At 38.3% G+C, this 18,903-nt stretch overlaps 1 protein-coding gene across 1 annotated transcript; it reads right to left on the bottom strand.

The window, feature by feature from the left end:
- Positions 1–742: 742 nt before the first annotated feature.
- gucy1b2 (guanylate cyclase 1, soluble, beta 2) lies at positions 743–17,509 on the bottom strand. Its single transcript, XM_088648838.1, has 15 exons — positions 17,017–17,509; positions 16,637–16,710; positions 15,986–16,080; positions 13,008–13,168; positions 12,172–12,271; positions 11,261–11,454; positions 8,205–8,316; positions 7,558–7,661; positions 6,361–6,577; positions 5,730–6,050; positions 4,575–4,723; positions 4,048–4,194; positions 3,093–3,247; positions 2,011–2,198; positions 743–1,443 (listed from the first exon to the last, which is right to left on the bottom strand). The coding sequence occupies exons 1-15, from the start codon at positions 17,017–17,019 to the stop codon at positions 1,313–1,315; spliced, it is 2,151 nt and encodes a 716-aa protein (XP_088504964.1). The 5' UTR covers positions 17,020–17,509; the 3' UTR covers positions 743–1,312.
- Positions 17,510–18,903: the final 1,394 nt, after the last annotated feature.

Below are 18,903 nucleotides of genomic sequence, written 5' to 3'. Positions count from 1 at the left end.
ACTTCATCTCTGTAGCCCTCTTTTCACTGCTTCTAGTTAACTCGATTACCATTTAAATGCTGATTCACTGCATCCGTGAATCACCTGGGTGCTGTGATAATGTCCGAGATGGACATGCAGAATGACATACTCTATAGCTCAAGCAGGAAAAGGCCTGTAAGCCAGCTGTCCTCGTACAACACAAATGTGTAGCCAGCAGGTGCAAATGAAACGTCTCTTTAAAGACTACGCTCTGTGTCAGCATGGGTTTCGTCTGTGGCAGATGGTTTGCTGCAGCAGTAAATCTGGTGATGAGGCTGCGAGATGAATAGGGGCCAATCTAGTTTATTTTGTACCCTGAAGGGGTCGGAACTGCAGGTTGGAGGACTTCATTTGCAAATTTCACATTTATTTAGCACTTGCAAGACTAGCTGGAGCAGTCACTAACTGTTCAGAATGTCCTTCTTTTAGAACAGTAGATGAATCCATTATGCTTCCATGTTGGATATTCCTTACATCAAAGAGACAAACACATTTTGAAATGAGACTACACAGTACAGGGAAGGGCTCAGGAAAGAGCAGCAATAATGCTACAGTATAAGAGCCATATTCAGGTTAAAATATTTAAATGTCCTGAAAAAATAAGTTCTTAAATGTCATTTATCATAAATGATTTATTTAATGCAAACTTCAACGAACACTCTGTACTTCAGATTGGGTTTTTATTGACTGAAGCGGTCTAATGAAAAAAAAATGTATTCAATTGGTTTTACAAATGGTGATTTGTATGTGGATCAAAATTCTGATTTATTCTAGGCCAAAGAGAATGAAAGCATAACTCAACAATGAAAGAAGAAGCAAAGGACACACATAGTAAGTGTGCACATTTATTTAGGGCAGAAAATAGGAGACACTTGCTTCAGGTGATTTTAGTTTTTGACTTTTACTTAAAAGGAGTGTGAAGCTACCTTCAAATCTTAAGATAATGGTCTTAAAATTAATTTAATTATTAAATTTAATTAAAATGTATTAGGCTATAAAAACACACCATAGTTGTGTCTACCAGCCTTACACAATGAGAAAATATGAAGTTATGTCCCAGTTAAACACATTATAGCTTTCCACTTTGTTATTAATCCTGGGAAGTATCCAATAATTTCAGGATTTCAGTCCAAAATGATCTACTGTTACACAAGATAGCAGTCCCTGCACAAAAGTAAAGCAATGAAATTGTAGTAATAACACTAATGAATAAATGTCATAGTTTGTACAGTAACTGGTACTATGTCTGTAAAAGCCACTTTTAACCCCTTGTGCACTTGTCATTAGTGGACTAAAGCAGGTGACAGAATTTGGAGTTTATGGCTTCATTAGAAAGGTCACCACCAGGTGGCAGTGTTGTCCCCTGGCTCTTTTCCTGCACAGCAGCCCCTAGTCTCCTGCTTTCAGCCTCCATGGTGTCATCTTGGGGAGAAAATAAAACGTTGAAAAAACATTCATATTTCCCAATTCATTGTGCTGGGGCTCATCAGAGCCGACACTATTTTTTTACTAAACGATAAGAGCTTTTTGTTTTCTTTGTAGGTATAAATAATTCGTAACTTTTACTTAACTTTGCTTCTTTTTCCTCTGATTTGCCCCCATATTTTACATTGAGGCAATAGCTATCTCTCGTCCTTTTGACTAACTAAAGACTTGGCAGTTACTCTTCAATTATATCTGAATATTTGAATATGGTTACAAAAAAACTAAGCTCTATACTTAAAAGAGCTGTGTTAGCTCTGTCATTTGTTTAGCTCAATGTTATCTTCCTGAACGATCATACAAATGTGACAAATGTGTTTAAGGACATTGGTAGCTTACATATTTCAGAAAAACATTATCCAAATGTATTCCCAGACATAAGTAGTTAAGTAGCATAAATAGCATAATTCATTTTAATATACCTGAATTAATTTTAGTTCTGTCAAATTCACTTTTTTTATTTTACAAGTCAAGATTTAACCACTGAGTTTTCCCACTTGTGCCTACCATCTCCACCGTCTACTGTCTCTTCTTTATCTTCCACAGACAGCAGTGGCTCTTTCAACTCTCTGCCCATTATCTCGTCCTCAGAGGCTTGTAAGTTCTTGAGAAGAAAGAAGGTAGACATCCTTCCCTTGCCTTTCACCTCAATTTCACCCCGTTCACTGATCTCAAAGCCTTTGTTTTCCAGGGCTCTGTAGAAAGATTGGGTAATATAAAATGCAATATTTTATTTACACTGTGGACGAAATAGGTCATAATTATAATGCTACTGTTCGTCAGTTTGATTTCCTCCCTTTTTCTTTTTGGTGCAGACACTGAAACTGAGATTAAATTAAAGAGCGATAAACCACCGATTTCAAGTCCCAGTTGTCGGTGAGATTACAGAGGTTTGTTAAAACACCTCAGGGTAACTCATCGACATTAAAATGGTGTGACTGCATTTTGGTCCAAAACCTTAAATTGTCCATCAAGGTACTGTAATGAAAATAGTAAAATGATCAAATGCAGATATCTAAATGTAATGTATCTCTACAAAAAGGCAGTTGACTATGACAGTTCTTGAAATGATACTATACTTGGTCCAGACTAAGACGCAGGATAGCCCAGTAATTCAAGTGATTTGGCGGTTAATTATAATGGGTCTCCATCAGTTGAAAGACAAAAATGCAGAGTACAGCATCCTGTAGTCTGCAGGTTCAGATCCAGACTGTAACACTGTGTGTTAATGGTTATATTAAGACACTGACTGATCCTGCCATTAATCAGTTAAATTAAGGAGTTGGTGGTTTCAAGTTAAGTTCTGTGTTAATTGTTATGTTAAGGCAGGGATTGATCCTGCTAATTTTCAATTAAATTAAGGAGCGGGTGGTATTAACACTAATTAACACTAAGTGCAAAATGATAGTTTTGACCTTATTGCATGTGTGTTACATGGGGTTGGGGGAGTGGGGTGGCCAATAGAGGTATGTGAACACTAATAAATAACTGTATGGATGAGCAAGTTTCCTTGAATGATCCTGTTGCTTTTATACTGTATATGAACATTAATCTGACAGTACCAAGGTAAGATTTTAAGCGTTGTGCACCTGTACGAAGTGGGGCTGAGATGGATGTGGTTGGGCACTCCATGACTCTCCATCCTGGAAGCAGTGTTGACCGTGTCTCCAAACAGGCAGTACCTGGGCATCTTCTCTCCTACTACCCCTGCCAGCACTGGTCCAGTGTGAATACCTACTCTGATCTGGGAGATTCACAATAACTTCCTGCTTAACATTGTGAACACATAAAAACCACCTGCACATGGGCCTAAGGAATTAGGGATAAACTAAAAAGAGGAATCCATAACATATGACAGAATTCTTCCATTCTCTCATTTTGTACCTTGCATATATCAAAACTAGAACTATAGTTTAATTTAAGTCTTGGTGTTTTCCTTTTTCAAAAAAACTGTACGTTTCCTGGAAAGTCCTTGTTTCATTCTATACCGAAATAGATTTCAGATATTTATTGTAAGGGCAGCGGGTGGGTGTAGTGATCAGCATTCCTGCCTTGTGGAGCTGGGACTCTGGGTTCAATTCCAGACCTGGGGTGCTGTCTGTGTGGAGTTTGTTAGTTCTCCCCGTGTTTGTGTGGGTTTCCTTCCACACTCAAAAGACATACTGGTAGGTTAATTGGCTAAATTGCCATGGTGTGAGTGCATGAGGCCTTTTTCATGTCCCATTGGCCTTTACCAATAATGGTTTCCTAATAATCCCCATCTAACTGGCTTCATCGCTCTGTTCTCCCCACTGAGAGCTGATGTGTGGGGAGAGTACTGGTGCTCTATGGCTGCTGTCACATCATCCAGGTGGGGCTGCACACTGGTGGTGGTGGAAGGGAGACCCCATTACCTATAAAGTGCTTTGAGTGGAGTGTCCAGAAAAGCGCTAATAAGTGTAAGGAGCTAATCATTATTATGTTGTTGTTCACAATGCCGTGCAGGCCTAAGAAGTCTTAAAAGACTGTGAATTGAGAGAAAGCATCACAGACTCAGACTGTTACCTGGATGGGATCACCTGTGATAGGATTTGTCACCTCCCTTGCAGCAATTCTCATTCCCAGGGCAAAGTTTGCCACTCGCTCTGCATGACTGTCGGCTGGGATGGGGACACCACCAACCACCATGTAGGCGTCCCCAATAGTTTCAACCTGGAGAAGATATACTTTCAGACAGATTACTTCAGTCTTCGGTCTGCTCTAGATTTTCCCATATTATTTGTGCTCTGGCTAACCAAGTCAGAAGCTGGATAGAGATCAATGGACAAACAAAAGTGCATGTGAGCAGAAATATCTGTAATATAAGAGTGACAAAATGAGTTTTCTTTTCACATATACTGTACTGTACAAACATCTGATACTTAGCAAACAGAATGTCTTGCTTCATTATCAGGCTTACAAAGTAGATGAAATAGCTAACCAGGCATTAACCGTTTAAACAGACCTGGATGTGCATCAGACAAAGTGTTTGGAATATGTAAGGAGACATCAGAAACGTTAGAAGAGCAGCATACATTGCCCAGTAGCCTTACCTTGTACACGTCATGGATGCTGGTCAGTCGGTCGAATTTGGAGTACATGGAATTCAGCATGTTGACAATCTGGATCGGCTCACATGCTGCACATATGTTAGTAAATGTTACTACATCACTGAAGAGTATGGTGCACTCCTTGAACTCTCCTGGTAGAAGACAAAACCACACGTTAAAAAAATACCACAGATTGCAAGCAGGCTTCTTTAAAGGAACTGCTCTCTAACCTGGCACATTCAGACAATGTAATATTATATTTGTAATTTTGTATTGTATTTATAATGTAATATATTACTAACAAATATATATATATAGTTACTTCGTGCAAAAGACATACTGTATGTTTTTTGTTTAAAGTCACAAAAAGACTCAGGACATGTAGAAAGAACAAAAACTAAACGCTGTGAGATATTGAATGTCACGTCTCCAATTAACAAAAAACAACAACAACAACAATTTCATAGCTTCTTTTTCTGACCTTTCAACACAAAACTAGCTAAATAAAAATATTCGCACCATTAAACAAGAAAAAAAATTGGACAGGGACTTGAAAATACTGTTTCTCCTTTTTGTTAAGTCTTCTTTTTATCCCGATTACTTGTTTGTTATTTGACTGCACTTACAGTACTTGTCCTGTTCAACACAATGTTCCATGTCAGCCATATTAATCCTACTGAGGGCTTCACGCAGAATCAAAAGGGAGGCACTTACAGTTTCCAAAAATCAAAGAAGATAGAACAATAGACCTGGCTGAAGATAATAAATACAAATAAATACAAAACCCCCAATATTTTCATTTTCATTGCAGATTTGTACCTAAAACATAATTGGAATACCATGAATGGCATTCTAAATAAACACTTTTTATATTTCATTGTTTCAGATGCAGAAGAAAGGTTTCCTTTGCCGGCACACAGAATTATATTCTAGGTAAACTCTGAAACCATCTCCATTGTGCACCTGAAAATCTTGGTGGCTTTGGGGGTTTGCGGAAGTTTTTGCCTAGTTGATTGCACGATATTTTGTTCAGCATAACAGCTGATCAATGTTTTTTTCAAATACGTATAAAGTACAGTAAATTCTTTACATGGGCTGAGCCATCCTGCCGAAATCCGGTTCTGAAATGCTGAAACACAGACTGTGTGAAGCCGGTACCTGCTTCCACCTTCTTTCCTTCCTTGAGCTGGTTGGCGACGTGCCTGGGAAGCATGGCATACAGCAGCGTCTCCGTCTTCTTCTTCTCCACCTCCAGGGTCCTGGAGAGGATGCGCAGCTCCTCCTTCTTGCGCTCCAGCTGGTTGGAGAGCTCGATCTCGGCCAGGCGCTGCTGGTTGAGCAGGATGAGGTCGCGCGTGGTGTCGTGCTGGGCGATGTCCGCGATGTGCATGCCCCTCTCCTCCAGCTCCTGAAGGCTGCGCAGCTTGGGAGAGCACAGGTACACCATGCAGCCCAAGGCGTCCATCCACACCATCTGCCCTGTGAGGACAAGGACATACTGTACAGTACACAGGCTTCTGTCATCATTGGACTGGCAGTACAACTCTTGCCAGGAACCAATAATTTTTATTAAATGACTCCCATCCATGCTTTGGCTGTTTGGAGATCTGACAGAGCTACCTATCAACATTAAGAAAACGAACAGAAGCAATAAAGAGAATTACTCTACTGTGCAGTGCAGATAGTGCATCAAAGTGGTCATTACCAGTCATTATGACTTTGTGCCCGGCAGTAACAAAGCACAAGTGATACCTTTGGCGAAACTGGGGAGATCTTGTTGGGGCAGTACCTCTGAGCTTGAGCATAGGCTGATTCTTTGAAGATTCTGGCATCATTTCCCTGCGGGTCTTCAGGACAAACTGGCTGTTGATGAATTTCTTGATGCTGTCAATAGTGAAGGTGACCTGGGGGTGAATGATGCTGAAGTATTCGTTGAGTTGGATGTCCATGGTCTGCAGCCCAGGCACAAACTTCTGGATGTTGACTCCTGACTGCTTCACCCTCAGCTGTGAAACATCAGTTAATTTCAGAGAATCAAAAAACTCAGTTGAAGCAGTATTATTATGTTTTCATTTATTTACATAGTTCATAAATTTTATTTTTGCTAAAACAAAAAAAAAAACTATTATATAAACTGATCAACCATTGCCCAAGTGACTAATTCACTGCAGGCCCCCTGTTAGACAAAAAAAAGAGAATGAACAGGCACCATCTTTCTTAAGAAGACACTAAGTTAAGAGGAAAGAAAATGAAAGCATTATCAAGATAAGCAAGGATGGAAACGATACAACATACTGTAGATATGGCATGCGTGCAAAGAAATTATTCACTTTTCACATTTCACTTTTCATGCAACACTAGTAAGCCCCATCATTTGGATTTTTATGATCCCATCACCAGATGCCAGACGATATATTGTTTTGCAATGGAGTATATCATGATACTGGTTCTGGCAATTACATGAAATATATAGCCATAGTAGAAAAACACAGCATTTTCCATAAATCACTGCAATAAGTCACCAGACAGAGATTAGTCTTTTAATAGGTTTATAAATTGGTATGTAAATTAAAGGTAGTAACCAGACATAATTTAAAAAGCCTGTATTATAATTCTATCAAACCACACTTTTAATTATTTTATAAAATACATTGAATTAGAGAGATGCTGTGTTCAAGTGAAACTCCACTTAGGGACTAAACATATTTGCTAATCAGAAAACGTGGAGTGGGCTCGAAGGCAAGCTCTTTGGATATCATGATGTCACAAACTCTTAACTGGCATTGTCAAGACTAAATTGACTTGAACAGATGATCAGTGTTGCCCTCCTATCCTTGTGAAGCGGAAAGCGTCGAATTGTTCACACTAATAGGGATTGTGAGCTGTGGACTTGACCCTCCTAGGGCAGGTTTGTTTCACCCTGCTGATTATGTGTTGTATGCCAATGGTATGAAGCTGGCATCTGTGGGATCACAACTGAACTTACTGCCCCGTCAAAGACGATGTGGAAGGGGAATGCGTTGCAGAAAGCTTTCTCCTCGATCCACAGCTTGCTGGGGTAGAATGGTGTGAATGAACTCACCAAGTTGCCTGAAGGAAAATGAGACCCAGAATGATGACTCTGTGTATGAGAAGTCCACAACTATCAAGCAGACATTGAGAGAGAATTATCTTTTGAGCAAAAAAATAGCCACAAAATAAAAATAAATTGCATACTTTATATTCATAGGTAAAATATGTTTCTTATGAGTACAGTTACAATAAAAACGTCTTTTCTTGATAATCTGAAAAGTAAACAGCTTGGAATGAGAAAACATTTTTTCCTTACACAATCAGGTCGAGTCCTAATTTCTGAGAATTAAATACTATGCTCCCTTCATTTGACTTCATATAATGGGACACAGTAACCTACGGATGTTATAAGAAACTCCCGAATATTTTGAGTGAGATTATTTTTGACATTACAACATTTTAATATACGCTTTCTACAAATCACATATTTGGTGACCTAAACCAAATGTAGAGGTCAGGACACCTTTTATTTTGTCTCTTTGAAAATCATGCTGAAAATATTTGAGAAATTCTCCAGCCTTTCTCTTGTCTATGTTAAATTAAATGTTAGAAAACACCAACCTTGTCCAAACATGACAATACTTCTCAGGATTTCCCAGTGTGTTCTTCTTCCAGAGCAATGAGGCAGTGCAGAATACTTTGCCTTCATTTTTCTTAAAGCTTCTTCCATCTCCTAATTGTGGCCCAGAACAAACAAGTCACTGGAAGAAAAACTACCAGCCTGTAGTCATTTTAGTCAAAGTATTAAGTTATCAATACGTTTTGAACTCAAGTTTGAACCCAAAGAGAGACAGAATGTCTAAAGGTTCACACACAGGATGTGAGAGACACCAGAGAGTCACTTCAAAGTCATAGTTCCAGTTGGTGTATCCACTGCAGCAGGATGCAATACAAAAGATGTTGCTTTAAATCAGAACCCGTGCCAATCACAGCTATCAGATGTGCAGGCAGGCAGTGGAGGTCCTAACACTCAATTAGAAAAGGATTTTATTTCTTAGATTTAGAAGATGAAACTACAAAATTGTTATTATGGACTGTAGTGTTTTGATACAGTATTCTGCACTTGTAGAATATCAAAACACCATAAAAATAATTAATACCTCAATGTTATACAGAGCTCTGTAGCAGCTTTTGTCATTTAAGGTGCTTTGTAACCAAGCTAATTATTGCGGGAAATACCTAAACAATGAAGGGAAAAGGCTAATGTGTTAAATTAATATTTTTTGCAGATGTTGACCTACTAAAAACTGACAACACACCTCAAATTGAACAAATAGTTCTATAATATTATAATATAATCTATAATAGAAGTTCTATAATATTAGCATAGACAAGGCTGAGTTGTTATAGGTATTGGAAACACTTCCGATAAAAAACTCTATGGCCTGATGGTATTTTTACCTGTTACACTTAATATAACAAGATCTATTAATAGACTGTTTGCATAACTATTGTTTGCATAACCCCCCTGCTGGTCTGGGTTTTCTTTCCGCCAGGTAGAGTATGTCTTCTGAATAACCAAGAAGACCTCATGCTCCTTCTTCCCCAGTGTGCTCTACCTCTGTGGAGTCGTTAGGGTATTATCTGGAAATATCCATCAACAAAGCCTAGTCAAGTCATTCAATAGGTCTTACTTCTATTACATAGAAGGCAATGGGAAAGATAATCGGAGTAGAACTTGAGCACAATATGTATGGCAATAGCATTGTAGGGGACAGTCACCATATACTTAGATGAGTTAGGTCTTGCTTAACTTATCTGTTAGAGTTCTTTCAACAAGCATCATAGGATGTAAGCCTGTTAGATTAAGATTTTCTGATAGCTTTTCACTTTCTGATAGTTCCACATAAATAATTAATTCTCTAATTGCAGGCAATGGGCATTCACTGTGCACATCACATGGATGTTTCTAAGCTCTGCGCGAAAGGGATTCTAGGTGTTTACGTAGATTCTTCTATGTCCTCATGAAGACGAAATGCGTAAGCAATAGAAACAAACTGAGTGCCTAGGTACTGTATATAACAAAATATGTGAGATTTAATGAAAAAATATTTATTTTAAATCTAGTGCTCTAGTACTTTAAAAAACCTTACTTATAATATTGTGTTTAGAATAATCATGTATTATACCACAAAAGTACATTATAGCTTTATACTATACTTTTAGGAATGGCTGGACAAATTCGTCTCACTGAGCTACCAAGCTACCAAATGAGCCAGCTAAACCGAACAGCCTTCTTTCTTTCCTTTGCAGCTTTGTTGTGTTCTTAAATAGTAATAATGGACTGGGCTATGTGCCTACACTGATGTGGCTTGTTTCCTTGTCCTGTCTGGCTGGATTGGCACTTGTCTGCTTCAATTGCATGGCCTTCATCCCTCTGTCATATGGTTACAGTTCTGCTGGATACTTGCACTTCTTAACCCTCTCTCGTGTTCATTTCAATTACAATTTTCACTTCCTTTGTGTGTCTTCTAAGCTGTTGCACTGCAAGCCTTTTGGCTAGGTTGTCAGTCTAGATGAAAATGTATTCTCAAAGGACATATCTGGTGAAACGTGGGATTTGATTAAAATTAATTTTGGTGTGGATGCACCTTAAAGTCCACTGTGATAACTGGCTTATCCAAGGCATTAGTCTTTAGAGTGTATGAGCCATGGAAAAGAAAGAGAATGCCATCATGCATTCCTTAAAATATTTTCTTTTGTTCGGGTAAGTTATGGCAACAACGTGACATTTTTTAAAGCAAAGAACCACAATTCTTGGTTCTGAGCTGCAAAACTGTATTATCAGGATAGATTTGAGGAATATACTTCAAAGTGACTTGGGATCTGGTGTCTGTGAAATTGCAGGTGACATAGTCAGGTTAGCACTGGCATCTTAAGTTTAATTTTCATTCCTGTCTGACATTGTCAGTGGGTTCAGTGTAATTCAGGAAGCCCTGTGTAAATCATGCCCTTGTTGCAGAAACAAAGCATAATAATCTATATGACACATTGAGGTTAGAGGACCCTGCTGTCTTTTTAATGATTGCTGAAGGCTCCTTAGAGTAAATGCATAATAAGCAATAGAAGTATGTTGGAGTTAATTCATTTTACACAATGTCTTGACAGCCCTAAACTGAATGCAGTGTTTACCAACATTACCCCTTGTTCTTAAAACACTACACACTGTCCACATTTCTTGCCCTTATTATTCTACACTGGTGAGATGGTCATTCTTAAATTATTTTCTGGCAAAACCCTGAACTGCAAGCGGCAAAACTGCAGTATAAATGGTGTTTTTCGATTGTCTGTTGTAGCTTTAATCATCACTTCTTTTCTGCATTTACATTTTGTCCTTGGTTCAGTTATGCAAACAAGTTCAGATATGCAAACAAATGGCCTGTGCAGTTAGGCTTACTAGTATGTGATGATCATGGGTTTATTGATTTTGATGGAGCAGCAAAATAACATACTGTATGTGAAACAATTTGGTTTTAGCAAATGATACTTTTTGTCAATTAAAAAATGACTTGGGGCCATTCATTTGGGGGGTGTTTGTTACCAAGCCAACAAGGATATGTGTAGATCTGTGGCTAGTAAAGTACACGCTGCTTTAATTTTGTACATATAAGAAGAACCTCTTTATCGTGTGTTTTGTCGGTGCTTGTGCCGCCTGCTGGTCTGGCTTTTCTCTTCGCCAGGTGTGTCTTCTGAATAACCAAGAAGACCACGTGCTCCTTTTTCCCAGTGCGCTCTTCCTCTTCGGATTGGTTGAGGATGGTCATGCTGACTTGGCTGTTAAAAAAGTCTTTTGCTACCGCTTCAATTATTCCTGTAGGAAATGGAGTGAACAGAGAGTGGTATTAAACCAGAGAGTGGAGGTTATTTGAATTTTTTCCACTACCGATTTCGGGTTTCTTACTTCTTTATCACATGCGATGTTACAAGGTCTTAGGTGTCACATTTTACTTTCACTTCCTCTGTATATTTTCATGTGCTCATCTAGAGGCATTATTACCACTTACTGAGCATGGGGAGAAAATTATCAGGCATAAAAACTCCACTAAAATATACCACTGTGGTACACCTGCCTAGACCTTATTCAATTTTGAAGAGAACCTTTTTGCTGTAATTCAGTATAAAAGCTTCTTTAAGCTTTTCTGATTTACAGAAATTAGAATCACAGAGCAGACAAAATGACATGGAACAAGAAAAACAGACGACAAGCAACCCCTTCATTCAGTAAAAGGTGTTTGGCCAAGAATTAAAATCCATGACACCTGATTTTTACACTCATTTTTAAAACTATATGACCATGTTTTACATGTGTTTCTGTGATCTTGAAAAATAATATTGCTTTGTAAAAAATTGTGCCATCGACAAAGCCTTGGAACACAGAAATACAACTAGGTTACACAAAAGAACTATGATGCACTTGTTGAGATGTTATCAGAAAAAAAAGAAAACTCCTTTCAACTTCCACTTACTTTAAGAATTGTACTGTATGCCTTTCATCCTCCATCTCCCACCACTGCGTTCTGCTTCTTACCTGGTACTATATGACACAGGCCTCTCCTGTCAGAATAGTAGTGAAGCAGCATTTTTCCATCTTCTCTCCTCTCCACCCGGAAGGAGGGGGCATTCATTTCCTGGACCAGACAAAAAGGTTGCTTGCTGATCTCAGACAAAATAGGTACAGTAAATATATCAGCCAGTGCCAAAGGGAAAAATTCAAATTTCAGATTTCAACTTTCATCTTTCAGCCAGGTCAGGACCATCTCTAACTCCAAAGAGGAAATTGTTTTCTAAAGTTCCAAAAGTAACAGTATAGTATAGAAATCTCTAAAAAAAATCTGCTGTATGCAGAGAACATAGCTTCCTTTTTATATTTCTATCAACCCCTTTAACATATTACTGGTAAGTCACAAAATATATGTTACTGTACTTCCACTGTTCTTTAACATGTTATGATAATTCTTCAATTTTCCCTAATTCTTATACTTTGGGCTGGTCAAACTGTGTCAAATATCTTGGACACCAGATTTTTTCTTATCACTATACCTCTGGTAAGATGCTTTTATGCCAAAAATCACCAACATCTTTGACAGCAGTACTGTTTTATAAAAATAAGTTAGGGCTGCTGACAGCATTTATCCTCCAGTGTTTATAAAAAGATCAAAGAAATTAATTAAAAAAACAGTAATCAAACATCTGGTCAGACTGAGGGCAGAGTGTGTTAGTTACTTCTGACTTAGGAAGTGAACAACAACTTTCTTTACTTCCCCCTTAAATAAGTATAAGTTTTCCCATACTAGACACTGAAAACAATTGTTAAGTTACGGAAACGTTTTCACAGTTTTTCATCCATGTTTGAAGCAAGAGTACCTGATAGGAAAGTGCCAGGTAGCTGTGGAGAGCATCAAGGTTCTCAATGAATTCCATCAGGTTCCCCCCTAGTGTGCGCAGCATTCGGTCATAGCCAGACATCTTGCAGAAGCTGAAGAAATATTCTCCGAAGAGTTTCAGCACAACTTCAGAAGACACATCTGGTGCGAGGTGGAGTTAAAAGTCTTTTAGAGAACTGCTTGGGATAAGACGTGGTCACATCAACATATATAGAGTACCTGTATTCAGGAAAACGTTAGTTACTCTTGTGCAATGTGCTTCCATATAAGAATTGTGTCGAGCATTATGAAAACAGCTGGTATGAGTGATGTATTGTAATTTTTTTATCATAGTTAAGCTGTGTCAACTAGTTCTTTTTAGTGAGTTTGCCGAAAGATGAAAGTTCTTGTTATACCATTTTTTAGTTGTGGACAATACTTGGATTTTGAAGGTTTGAGAAAGCACAAATGTCCTTAAAAGACTAGCTGGGGATATCAGCTGTCCAAGTCAGATTGTTTAATACAGATGTTTTACTGGGACAGTGGTGCTTTAATGCTGTCAGTGACATCCTGTCACATTATAAACAATTTCCTGATATTTGTTGGAAATTGTCACTAACTAAAGATAAAGAAGCTGAAAAATTGGAAGCTCAGCACAGCTTGGTAAGATAATATGCTAATTTCACACAAAAAAGATTCATATCTGAGTTTCAGTATGTGCTCTACTGGTCATAGGTTACTGCAATTAGCAAAGGAATATCCCCAAAAATTGGCATAAATGGTAGAGAAGATATGAAATACAAAATCTCACAGAACCCAGAAGGGCAATGCAACAAAACCCACAGAGACGGATCCATGGTGAAGAAGAAGAAAAGTAACCCAGTTCAGTGGGGACATTGTTAACACCTGCAGCCTCAGAGGCCCTGCAGTGCTGTGCTTTCTCTCTGGTCAGCCCCACAGAGAGGGCTTCCACTCCATCCTGTTTCCATTCTCCAGCCAAAAGAAACCCCACCACTGATTAACTTGCTCCCTGTTGTGGTTCGTGCCATGTTCGCCCTTTGCGTACAGGCGCCGCAAAATTAATTCACGCCCCCTTGGAGAAGTTCACTGAAATCTGGGTTTAGCCAAACAAATTCATGCCTACATTTCAGTTCGTGCAACTTATTACACTGTTGCATGATTAAACGAAAACAAGAAGAATGTGAAGATGATCAGCGTTTGATACAGTATATGAAAAACAAACATGACCCCAAATAACTGTACATTTTTCTTAAATATACAATGTTCAAAATTATTTACAGCACAGCAAGTGGCACGGCACAGATCCTCTATTCTTTGAAAACAGACAAGGTTCTTCCTGGAGGCTTTTAATAGGTTTAAGCCCCTTTCAGTAGGGATTGTAAACCATTCGTCCATCCAGAACGGCTCCAGATCCCTCAGACTGCTCAGCCTATGATTGTAAGAGGCCGTCTTTCATTCATATCACATAGTTTCAATTGGATTGAGTCCTAGAGATTGTGTTGATTGATCAAGAACATTGATTTTATGTTTCCTTAATGATTTGGCGGTGTACTTTAGGGTCTTTACTGTGCTAGAAATTTCATGTGTCACTAAGTTTGCATTTCCTAGCAGAAGGAGACAAGGTTTTGGTTAAAATACTCTGACACACTTTGGAATCCCTCTATCCATGAATTTTAACAAGGGCACCAAGATCAGACGATGCAAAACATCCCCAACGACTTACCTCCTTGTTTCTTTTTCAACAAGACCTTGACATTTCTGTACTAATCATACTGCTGGCATGGCTGTCCAAAAACTCGATCTGTGTTTCTTATGCAGCCCCAGGGAGTTACTTGCTAATTGCTTTTTTCTGTCTTTTCTTTTTATGTACATACAGAAATACAGACCCCAGATTCACGAGGTCATACATACTGTAAAATGGTAGGTTGCGGAGGATGAAATGACAATTCCCAATTGTTGGTGTGGATAAAAGTTTCTGATTTTATTTTTTTGAAAAGTCAGAATTGCTATTTGGGACTAACATTTTTATTGTTATTCCCATCCAATTTGGAATAGGCAATTCCAGGTATGTGTATTTCACGTCTTGGTTTGAAGCTATGAACTTCATGATAACGCACAGAGAAGAGTAACAACGTTTGGATAGACTCCTCCAACCCACCTACCTCTGAGCCACTCATCTTCCAACACGTCTAACACAGGCTGCACAGGCTGCACAGCCCCATATTGCAAACTGGGTGCTGATTGGATAAGAGGTGCCAAGAGGCCCAGAAGGGCTGCTGTGTTGCTAAGAGGGCCCTGGCCAACCAACCCCACCCTACCCTCTGTGATATCAAGCCTGGCTCTAACCTGCGTTTCTGGAGCACAGGATTCACCTGGGCCTTTATTTACTTCACACCTTTACTGACTGAGCCACTCAGGAGGCACCCTGCAAAACCTTCATCACCAAGCCACACTTTTCGATTTGGGTGGCAAGCATCCCGATGGCCTTGAAAGTCTTGATGATGGACACTGCAGCTGAAACATTCGATAGCCAACTCATCTTGCGGACAACTGTAACCAGTACCCTAACTTTAAACCTAATGTTAAACACTTCCTTGCACTTAGAGTGACTCCTAGCAAAATAAGAGACAAAAACACTTAGAAAGCAGAATTAAGGGTTGGATATTCATCCAAATAACAGAGCTATGCTCCAAAACACAAAATTAAGAGAATAAGATTGCAAAGGGACTCATTCAGTATTTGACAATGCAAAGAAAAGGAACTTTACTCCATAACCAGCAGTAAACCTGTATTTAAACCTAATTCCAACCCTATGTGATCTGATCCTATCTCTGAATCTAAACGTACTCCTGAACTCCTGAAGTCCAATTCTAAACGTAACCTGAGGGTGGAGTTTGTGTTATTTTAGAACATAAGAAAAAAAGCTTAGAAATGAGCCAAGTTGAAGGTTGGACTTACTGAGCATTTTACAGGCTTCTTTCACCAGTCTGAGGGTGATGACGTCATCATAGACTTCGTAGGTCATGAAGGTGTCCTCAACTTCAGCTTGGATCCTGAAAAAATGAAATAAACTAAATGAAGTATTTTATTCCCATTTCACAGGACAGAAAAAGGGAACTACGGGGCTGTTGATTATTACAACAGTTAATACAACAGTAGGAGCTAATAATTACAGTATATGTAGTGTATAGCATAGTTAGAATCTGTTGAATGAAGAATTTGTTGCCATACTTCATCTTAATGAACTGAGGCGCTCACAGGTTTCTGAATTACAGCAATGGTTTACAACAGAAAAAAGTTAACAGAGATTAAAATTGTAATATTTTTTACATTTTATTTTATAATAAAAAGAAAAGAAGTAAATTCCCATTTTAAATAGTAAAAATCTCAAATTCTCTAGTAAATAATTCAACCAAAAGTAAATTCCTTACTTTTGTTTGAATTATTTTAATAAATGTACTGTATGAGTCATAGAAACATTACAGTTTTTGTCTGTCCTTAAAATGTTTTATTACTTGTAATTGACCAAAAGCCCTTAGGCACTGTTCACAAGAATATTTATTTCTCTACATACCTTAATATTTACGAAACTATTCCTACAGTACACACCTTAGTTTCTCCCATGTTTCTTCACCAAATTTCTCAACAACCAGAGATTTAAGGCAGGTATTGATGAATCCATACTGTAAACAATAACAATCCACAAGTGAGTCATTAATAATATTTGTTTTGTAGGACTGAAATACAACAAGGTTTTGAAAAACAAAGTTAATATTTGACATTATTCGTATATTAGGTCTGAAGCCGTAACCTCATAATATACCTACGATATAAAATTCTGCAGTCGAAAAAGGTTGAGAGCTCATGTCTGGATAAACATTTCCAAAGGAAATACATTTCTTAAAAAATCAAAACATGTGCATCCCAGAGAAAAAATGAGGGCTAAGTATTTAAGCTCCTGGGTATGTGAGTTGAATGCGTGTACTCACCATCCTTATGGTCCTTGTGTCCAGTTGTGCAGCTTTCCTCTTCCTTCTGTTGCTCTTTTCATTTGTTGCTGTTCTTTTGACTTATATCAGTCAGCTCTGCATCTCAGAAGCAAAGCGTCCCCCCACAGACCACATAAACACCCCCAATGGGGAATGAGCTATTCTAGTGTCCAGACAGCTGTGTCGTTTCAGCCCTTAGCAAGTTAAACCTGGCCCTCTGGTAAAGGGATTGGCCAACACACAGGTTGAGCACACCAGTAAATTGATTTTACACCTTTTTTTTTTCCACTTCAGATGGCAGATGGTGTCCTGGCCAACAAAATCCATTCTGAACAATATGACATTTAATAAATAGTTCGGTGGTCACTGTGTAAATAGATAGCGCTTCTTGTCAGTGGCTTTCCAAATCAGTGCTAAGAAATACAAAAGCAAAGAAAATAACTGGTAAAAACAATCTACACATATCGTTACTTTATCTGTGCAGTGAGATAATTAATACACCCAAAGTTCAATTAAGAGACTTTTAAAAAGAGAATTATATTACAAGCACTTCCCCAGTCATTGATCCTCTCTAGTTTTCTCTTTTTTGGATTTGTTTCTGCCCTGCGTTTGCATTGAAGACTTAAGCAACACAAAGGTTGAGACCATAAGCTGATAAAGTGGTGTTTCATGTAATGTGGAATACATAACTTATTGTACAACTATTCCCGGCTCAATGTCATGTTATTATTCTAAAGAGGGATTCATTCTGTAAATTAATTAAGAAATGATGATCTCAAACATTTTCTAAAGCCACAATTTGTAAAACTCCGTAAAAGACTGGGATATACTGCCATCTTGTGTTCAATATGGGACATTACCTCTAACAAAGAATTCCAAAGAGAAAACTAAAACGGCAGCACTCTCTAGTATACTTGACGAGCAAAACACACAAAGGTCAAACTTCAAGAACAGACCACTGCACAGAGTGTCTTTCAATTCATTTAATATAGAACTGCAAAGACCAAATTTTAACTGTCCCCCAGCTAATCAATGATCGGTGTATCATACAAAACTAAGAGCAAAATCCAAGAAAAAATGTAAGAAAGGAATATAGAAAAGGCAGCAAACATGAAACTCTAAGTACCAAATTAAGTCATTTTCAACATACCTACATTACTGTACAAAAGTCAATTGAAACGTTTCACTGTCTTCACTCAATCTTCCTGCAGAAACACAATTGTATAGCATCTTCTGAAAGTGTAGCCATTGTAGTTAACAGTTAATCCTGTTATATACTGTTTGTATTTTGCAGTACCAAAGTACCCATTTAGCTGTATGAGTACAAAGTAGAGGTAAAAAGGATTTTAGTGATGAAGACTGCCTGACAATGAAAATGACAATGTGTCTGTTAGATGTAATTAGTGAATGTGAGTTACAATAGCTGCCACAATTTCACATTCCTAACTCGTTTACAGTGAATGTTGTTGTGTTCAAATCTTTGCAGATTAGGATCAATAAAAATTATGAATTGATCAAATACAAACACTTGGTTTCTTCTTGCCCAGGGTCAGCCGTATGAATAACAGTCAAAGCTGTTATAATAGTACAAAGCAACAATGGAAGCTTTGAATAAATCACTGATGCTCATTACATATATTATAACTCCTTATCACGTCCTAACACCTACAGTATGCACAGCAGTGGAATTATCTGTTACCCAACAATTACTGGCACAGGTGGGTAGCTGCGTCAGCATGCATAGTCTGCAAAGGAACAAGTTATAGGTTTATTCCATGCTGAAAAGAGAAGAGAGAAAACACAACGTTTCGGCTGTGAAGCCTTCTTTGGGTGGGAAGAAGGCCTGAAGAAGGCTTCACTGCCGAAACGTTGTGTTTCCTCTCTTTT

The sequence above is a fragment of the Lepisosteus platostomus genome, chromosome 2 (assembly GCF_059453375.1).
Source record: "Lepisosteus platostomus isolate fLepPlt1 chromosome 2, fLepPlt1.hap1, whole genome shotgun sequence".
Classification (NCBI taxonomy): Eukaryota; Metazoa; Chordata; class Actinopteri; order Semionotiformes; family Lepisosteidae; genus Lepisosteus; species Lepisosteus platostomus.
The sequence above is the reverse complement of the archived record's forward strand: the minus strand, read 5'-3'. Positions and strand labels throughout refer to the sequence as shown.